At 46.8% G+C, this 18,302-nt stretch overlaps 1 protein-coding gene across 2 annotated transcripts in view; it reads right to left on the bottom strand.

Annotated features, from left to right (window-relative positions):
• PDXDC1 (pyridoxal dependent decarboxylase domain containing 1) overlaps positions 1 to 16,658 on the bottom strand; it is a 47,844-nt gene extending 31,186 nt beyond the window's left edge. The window contains exons 1-3 of one of the 2 annotated variants that reach the window (XM_040973244.1): positions 16,557 to 16,658; positions 1,212 to 1,285; positions 629 to 691 (exon numbers count right to left, since the gene is read on the bottom strand). In XM_040973244.1, the coding sequence (XP_040829178.1) occupies positions 629 to 691; positions 1,212 to 1,285; positions 16,557 to 16,577 (158 nt within the window). In that variant the 5' untranslated portion in view covers positions 16,578 to 16,658. Of the gene's footprint in view, positions 1 to 628; positions 695 to 1,211; positions 1,286 to 16,556 lie in introns of both variants that reach the window. The other variant, XM_040973243.1, reaches the window with a different exon arrangement.
• Between the last annotated feature and the right edge of the window lie 1,644 nt (positions 16,659 to 18,302).

Consider the following 18,302-nt stretch of genomic DNA (forward strand, 5'->3'; position numbering starts at 1 on the left):
AAATTAAGATCTCTCTTACAAAATAAAGCTGTCTACCAAATAGATTACAGGTTTTAAATGTGAAAATCCAGTTGTAAATATCAACAGATACATTGCCTGTGAGTCACGAAGTTGCATTCAGTTCCAGATGGGAGGAGAGGGAAACTGACACAAAGGCACAGCAGGCTTCTTCTGCCTGTGGCACCACTATTCCATATGGGTGCTGGTCCACATTGGCTCCAGCTCCCAGCTAACACGCCTGGGAAAGCAACAGCAGATGACCCAAGTGCTTGAGCCCCCACACCTACACAGGAGACCTGAAGAGGCTCCCGGCTTTGCGCCGGCCCAGCTCCACAGCTGGTTGTGATCATGTGAAAGATGAACTGGCAATATGGAAGATATGCTCCTTCTAATCTCTGTAACTCTCCCTTTCAAATAATAAGAAAATCTGAATGGGAAAGGGAGAGAAGTTGGCTGGCAAGGCAGTGTCACCAATGAGCAATGGTGTTTTGGGTTTCTAACAGCACACTCCACATAGCTCTACTTAAATGTGCTCTGTGCTTGTTAAAACCGTAAATCAACAATGGTAAAATCCTGATTTAAGAAAAACCCAACGCAACAAAGGGACTGTTTTTCCACTGTTACCTACCTGCCCGGGAGTGGCCCTGGAATATCCTCCGCTATGAGCTTCTTTCCGTTTTCCTCCTCTGTTCTTCTAAGGTGAGGGAGACAAAAGCTGTTTATTTCATCACACTCAACTTTTAACATTGCAACATGCAAACACACCCACACTGGCTACCCTAAAACACATCTACCCCACTGGCTTCCCCTCCAGAGTTTTGGGTGTAGTCTGAATTTCATGAAAAGAAAAACAAGGGGAAAAAAACCAAAAAACTACTTCAACTCATTTCTTGCTTAGCTGATGCTCTTATGACCTGAATCTACATTAAGAACTATTTATAGGTTCAAATCAATCTATTAGTAAGTAAATGAAACTTGTAATAGAAGTGAAAATTACATGTCCTTCCTTCAATTTAAAAATCCTTTAATTACAGAGTGCCTTCTCCCCAAGGTAAACAGCCATTTCAAAGCCCACTGAGGCTGTGTGACTTAGAGCCAAGAGGTGCCATCAGTGGAAGGCAGCTGGAGCCGTGGACAGCAGGCCGCAGGTCAGCAGGTCAGCAGGCCGGCTGGCCAGGCAGCCGCCCCCAGGCCTCCCCCGCCCCACTCACCTCTGACTGTCCTCCAGCATCTTCATTGCTTCCTTCAGGTTTCTGCCCATTTCGGCTAATGTTGGGTCTGCTATCTAGGAGACAAACCAAAAGTAAATTTTAATCATCCTCAATTACATTTGCAACATATTTTATCCAAAAAAATAAAATCCAAGCCCATTTTCTTCTGAGTTTACTATAAAGCACATGTGACTAAAATACTTCAACACAACATTTTACATAAAATAGGGCCAGTGCTGTGATGCAGTTAGGCCATCACCCAGGACACCAGCAGCTCGCACTGGAGTCCTGGCTGCCTGGCTTCCTCTCCAGCTCCCTCCAACACTAGGTAGAGCAACGCCCCTGCCACCTGGCTGGAGCTGCCAGTTCACTCCCCAAGTGGCTGGAGTGGAGCCAATCTGGAGCCAGGAGCTTCTTTCAGGTCTCCCAGGTGGGTGCAGGGTCCCAAGGCACTGGGCTGCCCTCGACTGTTTTCCCAGGCCACAAGCCGGGAGCTGGGTGGGAAGTGGAGCACCTCGGACATGAACCAGCACACATGCGGGATCCCAGTGTGTGCAAGGCGAGGACTTTAGTCACTAGGTTACTGCACCAGGCCCAGTTATTTTACCTTTAAATATAGATCACACCACTCCCTTTCCCGTCGCCAGGGGTGGGGTGAGAGGGGGAGGGAAAGTCCTCTAGTTTTACACTCTAGAGAAGCCACCTTAAAGTGTGATATATCTGTTTCCATATTTCCACCTTATTCATGTACCCTGCAGATTGTTTTTTCCTACTGGTAACAGTTCCATGTCAGTGCGCCCATTTTACCATACTCTATTCTTAACATATATCATAGTTTATTAACCTAGTTATAAATTAATGGACCCTTTAGGTCATTCCACCGTCAGAAGCAAGGTCAAAAAGGTGTATGCAGTATATTGTTGTACCCCTGTAGTAGAGTGAAAAAGGAGACCCGCTCCATGAAAAGCTCCTAATGTCTAGTATCTGGTAACGCTTTCTTAGACAGCAAAATCCTACATGAAATCAGGTTGAATTATCCACACCAGTGCAATACTGTCATCAGCTGACAGAGGCAGAGGGAGACCCGCGACACAGAGGACCAGGTAAAGGGCAACGAAAAGATGCTCACTTTGAATGTTGGAGGAATGAGGCCCTAAGGTGAGGAATGCTGGCAGACCCAGGTGCTGGAACAGGCATCCTACAGACTGGAATACAGACTCAATTTCAACCCAATGTCAACGCCTTGATTTCTACCCAGTGACTGACTTTAAAATTCTGTCCTTCAGACCTGGGAGAGAATATGTGCCCACCGTTTTCAGCCACCCATTTTGGGATCATGCTATATAGCAGTCAGAGCAAACTAGTTCACTCACCAATCTGCCAGCGCTGCCATAAACACAGCATCCTGGTAGGGGGAAGCTGGTGAGGGTGACCCCTCCCAGACCAGGGAACTGGGAAGCTGGGCAGTTGAGGGCAGGGGTGGGAAGATCTTCTAAGTTTACACATTTCTGTAACTTTCAGATTTCAGTACAATGTTGTACATTTATCTCCTATCTAAAAAGTAAATGAAGCCAATATTTTTTAAGATCTTGCAGAATTAAAACATACAGGTTCAACATTCTTACTTTCTGCAGTGATTTTTAGGGATCAAAATTGCTGCCTTGAATCTCTACACAGTATGAGCTTTGCTTTTAGAAAAAGCCACAGAACCTCTTGTATGCTTTTCATTCTTCAAGTGTCCTACAAGGAAGCCCAGTGTTGTTGTTGCTGTTTTTTAATTGCCTACTGCACCAGTATCTCCTATGGATTAAATGTGTTTAACATATAGTATTACATTACCTAATTAAATGTGTTAAGAACTTCTACTCTGTCAATGCAAGAATCAGAGAACGTTTTGCAGGTGTGTCTTCTCCATGCCTTTAGAACTTTGGGGAAGAAGTTTTGGGACTTTAAGCTCCCCACCTCCCTTTAAGTAATTCTAATCTGTTTTTAAAAGAGTTTTGTGGAGAGCTTCACTTGCAGAAAATTTTTATCAAGATCAAAAGCAATACAGCATGAAACTCCTGATTGTCATCTCACACTTTGGAGGCCAGGAGGCCAGGAGGCCAGGACTCAGGGAGCTCAAGTGACTTGCCTGCAGCACAGTGCCGGAACCCTGTGTTCCTGACACCCACCTCCCCAAGCTCACTCTACTGCAGCAGACGGACACTCCACAGGGCTCACCAAGTAATCATCCAGCAGCGTCCACTTTCAAACACGTGTTTTCAACGAAACTCACAACCTAAATGTAAACCCCTACACAGATCAGAAAGCAACCCGAACACGTCTCTGTTCTCTGCGACATGAGTAAGAACAGGCTGTGATCAAGACCATGCATCTCAGGAAGAACTGGCCATGTTTCTCACCATTTTCGTCGCTGTGTGCGATGCTCCAATGTGTCCCCTGCCAGGAGGTTCAATGAAGGATAAACACCTTTTGCCTGAGCATTCACACCTCCACACTTGATGCTTCTAACACCTGCCCTGTCTGAACATCCTCGTGCTTCTCATCTCTAGCTATCCATTAAATCATAATCCAAAAATTCTTTATAGAAAGATAATTTGTGCTTATTTGCATTTCCTCTATTGATATCAATATTGTTTTTTTTTCTGAACCAAAAATCTAGACTCTTCTAGTAAGCATGGTGTTATTTATGGGGATACTGGAACTGAAGCCTTGAAGCTGTGAATCATTCTGACTGGTAACTGCCATTTACTCTCAGGATGCCACCCTTCCCTTACTGTGAATTGCTTTATGACCGTCTTTCCAGCAGGGCTCTGCTCCCAGAAACAGACTACAGACGGGGACTCAGAGTTGTCACAGTTGTGATTTTCCGGCCAGCGCTATGGCACAGAGCATGAAGGTGCTAGCATCTCACATTGCAGCAGCAACTCAAACCCCAGCTGACCTACCTCCCTGCTGGGCAGTGCATGTAAGGAAAGAAACCAACCACGTGGACCCCTGCCACCCACATGAGACCCGGATGCAGCTGCTGGCTCCAGACTTTGGCCTGGGCCAGCCTCAACTGTCATTGCCATTTGGGGGAAAATCAGTGGATGATTCGCTTCCTCGGCCTGTCATCCAGCCGTCCAAGTACATAATTTAAACTAAAAAAAAAAAAAAATTTTTTTTTTACTCCTCTTATGGGATCAAGAGTTTGAAATTAGCTCAATTCTGAGATTATCATCCACCCATGAGAAAAAGGCAAGCCAAAGTAGGTATCAATCTATTGCCTTTCTTTCAGTGCAAAACAATTTTTTTCCTACAGAACAGATAACAGGTGAAACAGTTACAGTTTTTTTTTTTTTTTTAATTTTATTGCAAAGTCAGATATATAGAAAGGAGGGGGGCAGAGATGGGGAGAGGGAGGGAGCTCTGGCCATTATTACAGCCACTGGGAGCAAACCAGCACATGGAAGATCTGTTCGGCCACTAGTTTCATAATCTTCTCTGTGAGCCTCTTGGAGCTCACACCCCTTGACCAGACTGACTCGCATTAAAGTGGCCCTCCCTTCTACTCCTTTTTTAGGAGGCGAACCAAGGGTAGGAGGTGAACCAAGGGTAGGAGGTGCTGAGTAGGGAAAGTAGCACTTCTGATTAAATGTGGACAAATTGTGGCTGTGCTATTACTACAATGCTGTAGACCCTCATACGCTTGTTCCATTATTGCATAATCCAAAGTAACAGTTTCATTCAGTTGTAGCATGATCTATGTATGCACACTAAGTTAAAAAAAATGCTCTAAGAAAAACTGTATATTTATGCATTGGTCCCTTAAAACTAAAAATTATGCTTCCATAAGCTTCTGAGGCTAGTCACATTCATATCGTTGGTAGCTGCAATAGTGCTAGACAAAGACGCTGTGTGATCAATGTTAATAAATACAGCAGAGCTACAGCCAGACAGTATGAAGAACTAAACTGTTTCATCATGTGTATTATTTACTAAGTAGAAGGAGTCTGTTTACAATACTAAGGGAAAAACACACACCCGTACTTTAGGTCATAGGAAGAGTACAGTATCCGTTTCTGTATCCCTGAGCATGTAGCACAGTGTGGAATAGAGTATTCACCAAGACGATTCTTAGTAATTCCTAACACCCACTTGCTCACTGTATCCCAAGCATTACGCTTCACATGCAATCCTTCCTACCTAACCCCGAATCACAGTTACAGCTGGCCTTACAGTTAGAATTACATCTCTGTTACTCTAAATGTAATCAGAACCAGATTTAGGTGCCAAAACTGTAGTACAGCAAACTGCCTCCCACTACTCTACTTCTGATTCAACTTCCTGCTAAGTTGCCTGGGAAGGAGCAGCAGATGAACTCTGAGCCCTGCCATCCATTTGGGGACCTGGATGGAATCTGTAGCTCCTGGTTCCAGTCTGCCCCAGATCTGACTGCTGTGGCCATCTGGGAGTGAAATCAGTGAATTGAAAATCTCTCTCCCTGTGTCTCTTCCTCTCTATCTGCAACTCTGCCTTTTAAATAAATCTTTCTAAAGGGGAACTAAGGTTTAATTTTAAAGATAATCCTCGCCTAATATTTGAACCTGGAAAAAAAAAGATGACTTCCTAGTCTATTTCTGTAACAGCCTCAATTCAGGTCCTTAACCACAGCTTCACAGGTGAAAAGGGCTCCAGTGAATAATTAAGCCAGAGTAAAAGTGCAAACTGGGATGGTCTGTGCAAATCAGGATGTGGTTATCCTATCCTTAAGTAACATGTTTACTTCAGATTAGAACCAGTATTCCACGTAGCAGAGCCCATGAAATGCCTGTGACGGTGGCTGTTTGAGTTCTAAGGTAAACTAAGACAACACAGCAACTGAAAGCAGTGCCCCTTCAGGGCAGGTGCCACCTGCTGCATCCATCTTCATTCCCAAAGATCACACAGGACTTCAACAAGACATTTCTTTTTCCTATTTATAAACATGTCTGAATATAAAGTCCTTAGTTAATTAATATGTAAGATGATTATAAAAATCCGGGGCCTTCTAGAAACAACTTCTGGGAAAAGGTCCCTTTATTAAAAAAGAATTCAACAGACTCTAACCACCACTTCTGAGGCCAGTCGGCGTGTAGTCTGTTTCCTATTTCCTACGGTCCCTCGGCAAGCCAGACCATATCACAAATACTTGAATGTGCAGCTTTCAAATGCTTTTCTGGGAAGCGATGCTGTGACCCACACAGAACCCAGAAGGGCTGCATTCCTAGGAGCTTTGTTCACTCTGGATCCCTAAGCCTTAAAGATGCTTATAGTAATTACACTATTATTCTTAAATATTGCAGAAAAGCTTTACACAGTGTGTGTAAACACACACACATTTCCTAATTACAAAATTGACAGGTGGCTCATTTAGCAAAATAGCTTTGTGGCTCATCAGGTAGCACATTGATGAACTGTATTTCAGCTATGGCTGATTCTGCTAGTTGATGCAATTGATTCAGTATTTCTTTAAACATTTATTTTATTTATTAGAATGGCAGAGGTGGCCCATGCATGTGGCCCATCTTCTGCTGCTAAGGCACAGGAGCAGGGAGCTGGACAGGAAGTGGAATAACTGGGACCCAAATGGGTACCTACATAGGATGCCAGAGCTGCAGGTGGTGACCTCACCAGCTCCGCCGCAGTGTCAGCCCCAGCATTCAACATTTCTGCTACAACTAGATAAAACATAGAGGTACTCAAAGATTTAATTTCAAGTTACTATAGAGAATCATTCAATCATATGGTAATTGTCACAGAATGGGGATCTTATAAGGTAGCTTGGTTTTAAAACAAGCCATATTCATCCCTTTATGAACATGTTTTTTTTTTCAAATTATTTTATTTTTATTGGAAAGGCAGATAAATAGAGAGGAGGAGAGACAGAGAGGAAGATCTTCCGTCCAATGATTTACTCCACAAGTGACCCAATGGCCGGTGCTGTGCCAATCCAGAAGCTTCTTCCGGGTCTCCCACACAGCACAGGGTCCAAAGGCTTTGAGCCATCCTAGACTGCTTTCCCAGCCCACAGGCAGGGAGCTGGATGGGAAACGGGGCCACCAGGACTAGAACCGGTGCCCATAGGGGATCCTGGTGCGTGCAAGGCAAAGACTTGAGCCACTAGGCTGCCGTGCTGGGTCCTATGGACATGTTTTTCAAGAATCATTTTTACATGAGAGGATTTTCATCATTTTCAGTCAGTAACATTACCTAACACTCAACATCACCTACCACTAGCAGAAAAAGAAATATTACACATAAAATGTTAAAATTACTCAAGTTCTCACAAAATAAATGTTAGAGGAAAAAGCAGTCAAACGTGAGCCAGCAAAGGAGCAGACGGCCAGGCAGCAACTCCCAACGTTTAAAGCAAGCTACAAAGGAAATATAAATTTATTTGGAATAAGGCTCTGTGGATCAACAGAAAAGATGACTTACATTTGCTTTTGGCTAGAATGAGATGATCCAGCATACCTTAACACAACTCCCACGCTTATCCGGAACACGCCCCACTTCCTACTCTGTTCTATTCAGATCTTCGGAACTACCAGAGTGACACAACATCTCATGCATCAAGTACAACACACCATTTTAACAGACACCTGCATTACTAACAACGAGGTAAACAATAACTTGCTAATAGACAATGTTTCCTAACTAAGCAGTGGTCTCAGAACTAAACAACTGGTAGAAAAATAATAAAAGGAATCTTTGGGAGCCTACAGTTTGGGAAATACTGAACTACCGTCACTTTTAAAATTCTTTCAGCCTTCCACTGTGCTTAGTCATGCTCCCGAATACACTTTCTTCAAAAGTTAAACTATTTTAGCAAAATGTGACTACATTACACATTTGCTTTTACATGAATTCGGAGTTTCCTCAATTTCTGGAATTCAGACACTGTTATTTAGGACCAATAAAAGACCGGGGAGGGCTAACCTCCAGCAAAAGAAAGCACATCATGGACCCACTGTGAAGGAACACAGGGACATTTAGGGAGCGAAGGCCTTGCACACCGCCAGCATGCTGCTGACTATAGCACTGCTGCCAACTGCCACTTTCATTCGATCAAATTTCCCTTCAGGGTCCATGCGATGGCTCAATCGGCTAATTCTCCCCTTGCAAGCATCAATATCTCATATGGGAGTTGGTTTAAGACCCAGCTGCTCTACTTCCCATCCAGCTCCCTGCTGATGGCCTGTGAAGGCAGCAGCGGATAATCCAAACCATTGGGGCCCTGCACCCACGTGGGAGACCTGGAAGAAGCTCTTGGCTCCTGGCTTCAGATCAGATCAGCTCAGCTCCAGCTGTTGTGGCCACTTGGGAAGTGAACCAGCAGCTGTAAGATCTTTGTCTTCTTTTTTCTCTTTGTAAATCTGCCTCTCCAATAAAAATAAATCTTAACCAAAAAAAAAAAAAAAAAAGAAAAAAAAGAAATTTTCCTTCAATTTATAAAAACAAAGCAAAAGAGGGTGAACTGATTTGAAGTCAATTTAAAAGAATCAATAATAGTATAGTGGATGACGTGACAAAACTCATGAAGATGGTACATGAATGTCTTATTTGAGAAATGCAGTGCTAAAGAGAAGCAGTTTCTTGCTAGAAGCAGCCTTTTTCTAGTGGGAAAAAAATCAGTGTAAGATGTAACTTGAGCAGTCAGCACGGTGGCAGTTTATGAATGTAGTTCTGTCCTGTGGCACTGGCATCCCATATGGGTATATGTTTGTGTCCCAGCTGTTCCACTTCCAATCCAGCTTTCTGCTTGCAGCCTAATACAGCAGCAGAGAATGGCCTAAGTCCTTGGGCCTTGCACCCGGAAAAGATCTCGACAGCTCAGCTCTGGCCATTGTAAGCCCTCCGGGTAATGGACCAGCAGATGGAAGCTCTCTCTCAAAAAATAAAAATGAAATAATCAAGTGCCTTTATGTCTGTCTTTTAATAATTTGATATTCACTTTTTAAAAAATGATTTTGGTTTTTATTGCATTTATTTTTGCTTGTAAGAAATTTTCTGTCTGCAGGTTTTGTGCCAAATGCCCACAACAGGCAAAGCTGGGCCAGGTTAATGCCAGGAGTCAGGAAGTCACTCCATTTCTCTCAGGCTGGTGCCATGGACCCCACTGCCTCAGCCACCACCAGTTACCTTCCAAGGAACGCTTTAGCAGGAAGCCACAATGACGAACGGAGTCAGGATTCAAACCCTGACAACAGACAGGAGAGGTGCTGAACCAAGCAGCATCTTCACCACTGTGCTAGATACTTGAAAGTATCTTCTAGAGACTTGAAAGTCTTGCCTTAAAAAACTAACAAAAAACCCAACAACAAAAAAAATCCCAGATTTATTTTTATTGGAAAGGCAGAACTTTTCCCGGTCTCCCACTGGGTGCAGCGTCCCAAGGCTTTGGACCATCCTACACTGTCTTCCCAGGCCTTAAGTAGGGAGCTAGATGGAAGTGGAGCAACCAGCATTGAAAGTGGTACCCATAGGAATTCCAGCGCTTACCAGGTAAGGATTTAGCCATGCAGCCATCATGCCAGACCCTAGTTATTTCAGATTCTATGCTTGAGTGTCTGAGGGCAGCATGCTAATGCTCCATCCTGTGGCACCAGCATCCTATATGGACAATGGTTCTAGTCCTGGCTGCTCCAATTCCCATCCAGATCCTTGCTTAAGGCCTGAGAAAACAATGGAGGCAGCCTAAGTTATTGGGAAATTGCACCCACATGTGAGACTCAGCTTTGGAGGAACTCAGCTCTGGCCATTGCACCCATTTATTGAGTGAACCAGTGGATGGAAGGCCTTTTTCCTCCATAAAATCTGACTTTCAAAAAGAGTGTCATGATAACATCATAATCTTCCAATTTGGAAAAAAGATACATAAATGTTGCATAAGGTTTAAGTTCTAGTGCTAACCATACAAATTCCTCAAAAGCAGAGAAGAGCAAAATGAAAACAAACACAGAATGCAAAAAGAGAGACAAGGAGCCAGCAAAACCACTGCCACCACATCAAAACTCAGAGAGAATATGGAGAACCACATCACACACGGCGCAAATGTCAAAGATGCAAGTCTAACTTCAAAAACCACATCCCTACAGCAGCCAACACTGTGGCTCAGCACATCAGTCTACTGTCAGCAACACCGGGATCTCATACAGTGCTACTTCAAGCCTGGCTGCTCCACTTCCTACTGTTAACGGGTATGGGAAAGCAATGGAAGATGGTCCAAGTGCTTGGGTCCCTGCACCCTCATGGGAGATGCAGGTGCAGGTCGATGCTCTTGGGTTGGGCTTGGCACAGACCTGGCCTTTGCAGTTATTTGGGGAGTGAGCGAGCCAGCAGACAGAAGCTTGCTCACTCTGTCTTCCTAATTCTGTCTTTAAATAAAATCAATCTTAAACAAACAAACAAAACACTTTCTGAGGGACCACTATTTCAGACGATCAATTCATTTAGACATTACATCTTGAATAAACGGCTCCAAACAACTGCACAGTTGGAGAACACACAGGTAGGCCAACTTCTAAGAACTTCACTAATTCATCTGGAAATACAGCCTCTGCAGCAGACAAGGCCAACTGCTTCAGGAGAGGCATGCTTCTTCAGTGTCCCCAGGCCCTGTGAGCAGGTCATCTGCTCCGGAAGATAAAGCCAGAAAACCTACAATAACAGCAACTTAGTTTTCCTGCAATAGGGAGCGCTCACTCCTCCTGCAGTCCTGTGAAATTCAGAATGCCTTTTCCACAGAAGTAACAGGTAGACAGGGCTCAGCGATGGATCTCGGCGACTACACAATTTTAAGTAGCTTAATACTTCACATTTATAGCAATTTTGACTGTCAAAATATTAGCAATTAAATTTCAAAATTCAGAGTAATTTTATGATCCATGAATAATGCTTGAAGGGAACATAAATTCAACCAGGCAAATAATTTTTTAAAGGAATTTTGGGACACTTTCAAGGTTAAACACTGGTTATTTTATTGCAAAAGATGAAAAGGCTTTCCCCTCTCTTCATGTATGTTCCACCTACAGAAAAATGCAGCAATCATACGATAAAAACACTTGCATCATGGGGCAAGAATGGCGGCGCAGCGGGCTGAGCTGCTGCTTTCAGTGTCAGTGTCCCACACCAGAGCGCCTGCTCCTCTGTTTCCAATCCAGCTCCCTGTCAGTGGCCCTGTCAGGGAGGATGCTGCTGGTGCTGGGGCCCACGCCACCCATGCAGGGGACCAGGATGAAGGCCCAGATCCCGCTGCTGTAGCCAGCACACAGATTCTCTCTCTCTCTCTTGTTCTCACTTCCGGCTCCCTCCCCCTTTCAAATAAATAAGTCCTTAAGGAAAACAAAACAAGCAAAAAACACAGCAAATAAACAAAATAGACATCCTATCCAAACTAGAGCCAAGGACCTATAACCCTGGCTATCTGGATGGAGGTCTAGGAAGCTGAGAAGATAAAAGGCAAAACCAGCAGTCAACAGCTCGGGTTTTAAGCAAGAGTCTGGCTACCCTCAAGGGGAAAACCAGGACTCTCAATGCGCGCAGATCACTTTCACGGTCCCCAAAAAAGCTGTGAGCAAGCAGGCACGGTACAATCACATGGATATTTTAAAGGAATCTCTTTGCTAATCTTCAACTTCTGTAAGAACTGTGTTTTCTAAAACGGAAAATATGCCTTCTTTCCCCGAAGAAACCTGTATCTTTCACTTATCCCAAACAAATTTATTAGTTTTATAAACAAAAGACATATTAAAGCTACATTTTAGTTCCCAGGAAGCCTCTTAAAAGATTAAACATAGGCAGTCTGCCTCTTCCTGGCCTAATGTTACTCAGATTCTCAGAAATTAGAAAAACAAAAGTAACACAGGTTAATGGTATAAACCCTGTATGTGTAAACTGTACTGGAACTACTAAAATTTAAAATCTGGGTTAAAAAGCTCCATAAAAACTTGTATGAAAGTCCAAAAAAGAAACCGACATGACAAACCACAGAAACGCATAATTTTAAACTAAATGGTCCACCTAAATAACCTTTCACAGAATTCTTCAGGATGCTCACTCCACGGACTCCCTCTACCCCTATACAAGGAACTATCTAAAAAAGTATCCCCTTGGGCCTGATGCGGTAGCTTAGAGGCTGAAGTCCTTGTCTTGAACGTGCCAGGATCTCATATCTGCACCAGTTCTAATCTGGGCAGCCCCTCTTCCCATCCAGCTCCCTGCTTGTGGCCTGGGAAAGCAGTTAAGGATGGCCCAAAGCCTTGGGATCCTGCATACGCGTGGGAGACCCGGAAGAGGTTCCAGGATCTTGACTTCAGATTGGCTCAGCTCCAGCTGTTACGACCGCTTGGGGAGTGAATCATCGGACAGAAGATCTTCCTCTCTGTCTCTCTGACTTTGCAATAAAATAAACAAATCTTTAAAAAATACACAAAAGTATCCCTTTACCAGAAGATTCCAAGGGACCATTTATTCATCCTATCTACTTTTGCCCTCAGCATTGGGCTTGGACCATAACTGACCTCTGACTTGTATAAACTAATTAAAACAGGTTTCTACTTCTGGGGAAGACAGTAAGCTCACGCCACTCCTACCTAGAATTGTAACTCAGTCCTGGATTCAGAACAAACACGGGAGTGTGACCACCAGAAAAGCTGTGCTGAGACTGTCACATCTGAGGCTCAGGAACTTTGCACCACACCCAAGGCCCATCAATTGTCCCTGATACTCAGGGACACAAATCACTTCCTGTCATCACTCCTGTACAGGTGCATATGAGGGCAACAGCTTGAAATGAACACTAAAATCAGGGTGGAAAGTGAGATCTATCAACACCAACCGGTAGTTTCAAGGTCACCTAATTGGCATTCTTTTCTTATTTTTTCAAGTAAAGAGTAGGAATTCTGCCAGTTCTCATCATTGACTAACGGCTAGGAATACCCCATTCAAACTGCTCTTACTGCTCCTAATGTACTTCTAGCATCAGAATAAGGAAGGTAATAAATTTCCAAAACTAGGTCCAAAGAGGAAGTAAAAACAGAAAAAAAAACAAAAAAACAAAAAACAAAAACAAAAAAAACCCAGAAAATAAACCAGATAATGCTTAACACAAGAATTTAAAATGGCCTGAACTGTAATTACTTAGAAGTGGCTAAACTTGCTTCTTTCAGACATAAGAATTAAATATAATGACTACACGAAACTGCCCAACCCTGCAGGGCTCTCCAGAATGTTCTTTGGTGATGGAAATCTGAGTCTCTGCTGCCCGTGGGCCAGTCCCAGGGATGGGCACCTGTGGCTAACACTGTACTTTGAGATACAAGAGAACTGGTGCTATTGGGAAAGAAAGGCAAACCAAGAGTAAAGGAATTTTAAATTGTATTTAACTTTAATTAACCTAAATTTAATGTTGCTAAATGTGGCCAGTGGCTAATCAGTCCAGCCTCCCTAAGTTAACTTTCTTTCTTTTTTAAGATTTATTTTTACTGTGAATTCAGATATACAAAAAGGAGAGACAGAAAGGAAGATCTTTCGTCCAATGCTTCACTCCCCAAGTGACCGCAACAGCTGGAGCTGAGCTGATCCAAAGCCAGGAGCCAAGAGCTTCTTCCAGGTCTCCCACACAGGGGCAGGGTCCCAAGGCTTTGGGCCGTCTTCAGCTGCTTTCCCAGGCCACAAGCAGGGAGCTGGATGGGAAGCAGGGCTGCCGGGATTAGAACCGGCGCCCATATGGGATCCCGGCCCAAGCAAGGCGAGAACTTTAACCACTATGCTGTTGTGCTGGCCCCCCTAAGTTAATTTTCAACCATGACGTTCCCACCCACCCCTTGTGGACAGTCTCTGCTGTTTGGAGGCCTTTTCAGCTGTTCTGGTTTTGGGGGAGCATCCCACAGGTGGAGGTTGGGGTGCGGATAACCAGTCAGCAGCTCTAACCTGAGACGCTGCACTTCCACGAGGTTTTCACTGAAAAGTATGTGCGTAGATAACTTTCATCACCAGAAAAATCAATTTCTGTGGCAGATTTGTACTTGAAAATGAACATAATCATGTGAGACTGTTCTCTAGGGTCTTATGTCAGAGCTGAGCAGGGGTGTTGAAGCCCTTCCTCCACATCTAGTCTGAATTCCTTGCCTCCCCAATTTTTGTAATTTCTTGAGAAATGACTAATTTCACCACCAAGACACCTGATGCTATCATGAAATGAAAGCAAATCAAGAATGGCTCCGTCACCGCAGTGCATTTACTCTCATGTCACTGAAAGAACAGGGGATCAGGACAGCGATTCCGCAGTATGGAGGGCTCATTTTTAACAGGCTCACTCAGAGCCACTCAACCAATTCTCACGTTTGTATTAGTAATGCAGAATTCAACCAGGAGCAGTCCACTCCCCAAACACCAGGAACCACAGACGCAATGGGTGTTTCCTTTGACATGAACTGCTTTTCCAAACACAAAGCCATCACCATTCATATCAGAGCAATTCTTTTCTGCTCACTTGGCCCAAAACAGAAATCACACATTACATCTAAGTCCCTTTATTACTTCATGGAATACAAAAATGAGACAGTTCTTGTTCTTGTAAACCTCAGACTTTTCCTGAAGCCCGCAGGGTGTGATTTTCCAAACATTCAGTCCATTTCATCAACGCCCCAGCCTTAAGCACCTCAGCTGGATCTCCACTCGGTGCCTTTCCTGCCTTGTCCCACCAGCGACGAGCGACGAACGAGGCAGCAAGTGCTGTGGTTGATTAACCCAAAGCCAGGAAAGCAACGCGCAGAGCAGGATGCTCACCTGCTCTGTTCTCACTCCTGCCTTAGAGAGAGCTTTCTTTGTTCCCCCTTGGAGAGATCACACCCCTTCTTTAGCTTTCCAACTAAAATGACACAACGCTCACGCCATCTTGCCAAATTGGGAACACCACAAAATGAGCCTTTTTAGCTTTCTGTGTTGCCCGCCGACACACAGGGCCTCAACCAACGTTTCCCCAGGACCTGTTAGGAACGATGGAAGATGGCTAGCAGCCACTGTGGCCTCTCCCCACCGACAGTATCTGCAGAACCGGCCCCAGATGTCCGGAGGAACAAAACTGCTGAGAACCGCTTATCCACATGCAAAGCAAGACACTGTGCTAACCGGAAGCCTGGAACTTCACTCCTAGCCAGTCAAAACAGGTAAGCATTCGCCTCGCCCACGGAGGCGGTGGTGGTGGGAGGGAGAGGAACAACTTGTCAAGTTCTTGAGCATTGAGTAGGTAGGGCATTGGCACCGTGGACTCACATCCACTTCTACAATTACTGCCCAGGATGGACCGTGGCTAAAGCAGCTGCTGCCCTGGGGGTGTTTCTTGTCCACCACCGCCGCCCCTGTACCCCAATAGTATGGAAACCGGAGTCAGCCTGCATCAAACTGGATAAGTGCAGGCTGGACACAAAAAAAAAGGGCTTGGAGGTAAGGCCCGCTGTGAGTCATGGAAGGCAGGGGTCCACGAAGCTCCCCCCAGTCCCACCTAGGGCGGTACACCACGATGCCTGCTCGTTGCCCTCGCCATGGCTGACTCCGAGGGTCCTCGCCCGGGGGACGGTGGAGCTTGGGCGATGCCCGGCCTTCCATGCACACGCACCGAGCACCCACTCCCTCCGCATCCCAGCGTTCGCAAGCGACAGCATCCGCGTCACGTGGGGGGGAACTTGTTAAACCTCACAGCCCGGTCCCGCCCCCCCAGAGCCTCAGACCCGAGGGCTGAAACGCTGGCTTCTTTTTTTTTTTAACCCTTTAAAACGAAGAGCCCGCCCCCCCTCCCAGGTGATTCCTATGCCACGTTCAAGTTAGAACACGCACAGCTTAAACCCATTTTCTCCCTTAGGTCAGAGGCCACGGAGAACCTGCAGGTTTGCAGCTGGCTGCTGCTTTCCCGGAGCTCCTACCATCCATCCTAGAAGGCCTCCGGAGCTCAGGCCCGCCCAAGCTCGGCCCCGCCGGCTCCTCGCGAAACCGGGCTCCGGGCCCTTCGCGGCCGCCACGGGAGCCGGTCCACCCTCCGGCGGCCCACCCGAGCCTGAGAGGCACGGGTCCCGGCCTCGCGACGTGACCCGGCCCCGCGACGTGACCGCCAGCGCAGGCCCGGACGCCTGCCCGCACTCGCCTCCCGCTCCCGAGCCCACCAGGCCTCCTCACACGGACCCCATTAGCCCCCCGGCTCCCTTCCCTCCCCGGGTCACAATGGCAACTCGCGACGCCGACACGGCCGCCCCCCCGAAGCCGAGGGCCCCGAGCCGCAGCGGCGGCGGCACCACCACCGCCACCACCACCCGTCCCGACCTTCTCCAGGGATGCGTCCATGGCTGAGGCGGCCGGCGGAGTCCGCTGGCGGCCGGGCCCTCCGGCGCGCTACTTCCGCCTCCCGCGCCCCGCCGCGGTTTCCACGCTGGCAGCGCTGACGTCCCCCGCGCCCGCGGCCGGCGGGGAGGAGGAGTGGGAGGAGCTGCCGGGTCTCGCGGGGGGGGCGTGGCCGCGCGGCGGAGGGCGTGGCCGCGCGGCGGGGGGCGGGGCCGCGCGGCGGGGGGCGGGGCCGCGCGGCGGGGGGCGGGGCCCCGTGCGGGGCGGGGCCCTCTGGGCTTCCGTACCTGGCCATCACCAGGTGTGTTGGGGGGAGGACGGGGAGGATGGATGGTGGAGCTACTCCGAAACGACCGCTTGCACCGGCAAGCCGCAATCATCGAGTTAGGGGTTTATTAGTCAAGACGTGATTATTCATGAAGTGAAGGGGCAGAGACTCGAGTGCACCTCCGGGCCCAGTCTTCCAGGTTCGTCCCCGACCCTCAGCCTCCCTCGGGAATGGAGCAGGCCGTTCCTCCCCGGGGGCGGGGCGGGCGAGCGCCCTTGCGCACGCGCAGGACCCACGGCGTCCGGGTCGCTCGGAGATTTTGGAGGGTGGAGGCGGTTTCGGGGTTGGTCTCTTAGGCGACCGCCGTTGCGCAAAGGCACGGCTCCCCGAAATGAGGTGTTGTTTCGTTTTTCAACTTCAAGCCTTTCTTGCTGCGGAATTCTAGTTGGCAAAGATTTTGAAACACCTGGGTTCAGCGTCCTCCTTTGCTGTCACAATTGTGACTTGTCCAGGGATGGTAATAATGATGATAATAATATAGTTCCGCGGCCGCTCTTGCAGGGCTGTGACACGGAGGTCACGGTCCCTTTTCTACGGTGAGAGTCGGACCCGCGCACCCTGACTCCTGGTCCAGGTTGTCCTCTCTCGGGAGGATGCCTTAGGCCACCAGGTCTGGGGTTCCTCGGTGCCCCTGCCTTGGGCGTACACCTTCCCCAACCCGGGGAATGGGCTGCCTCGCATGTGTTACATTTCCGGAGCTGTCCACTTTGTTCTGGGACAGATATTCCGTTTTTGTTCAGAAAATCGATTTTCAACCAAACGAGACATTGCTGTCCAAACGGTTCTGCAAACAGGAGGGATGGTCGGCTTATGTCTTCCCAAAGCTAAAATTTAAAACACACCTCTGCTTTGAGCACATTCCTTTTTCTGACAACGTGGATTTTGAAATTTCTTTTTAAATATGTACTTATTTTATTGGAAAGACAGAGTGGAACTGGGTGCAGCACAATAGCCTAGCGGCTAAAGTCCTTGCCTTGAACACGCTGGGATCCCATATGGGCGCCGGTTCTAATCCCGGCAGCGCCACTTCCCATCCAGCTCCCTGCTTGTGGCCTGGGAAAGCAGTTGGGACCCTGCACCTGTGTGGGAGACCTGGAAAGAGGTTCCTGGCTCCTGGCTTCGGATTGGCTCAGCACTGGCCATTGCGCTCACTCGGGGAGTGAATCATCTGACGGAAGATCTTTCTCTCTGTTTCTCCTCCTCTCTGTATATCTGACTTTCCAATAAAAATAAATCTTTAACAAAAAAAAAAAAAAAAAAAACCTTACCGAATTTAGAAAAGGCTGCAATCCCTAAAGGCAACGCAAGGTGGCAGTGCTGAGGCCATCGGTAGCCCATCATGCTTTATTGATCCTGAGTTCACTAACATGTCTTTAGGAAAATCAGCCTTTTTATTGTTA

The sequence above is a fragment of the Ochotona curzoniae genome, unplaced genomic scaffold, assembly GCF_017591425.1.
Source record: "Ochotona curzoniae isolate NIBS_2020 unplaced genomic scaffold, NIBS_Ocur_1.0 contig_2321, whole genome shotgun sequence".
Taxonomy (NCBI): domain Eukaryota; kingdom Metazoa; phylum Chordata; class Mammalia; order Lagomorpha; family Ochotonidae; genus Ochotona; species Ochotona curzoniae.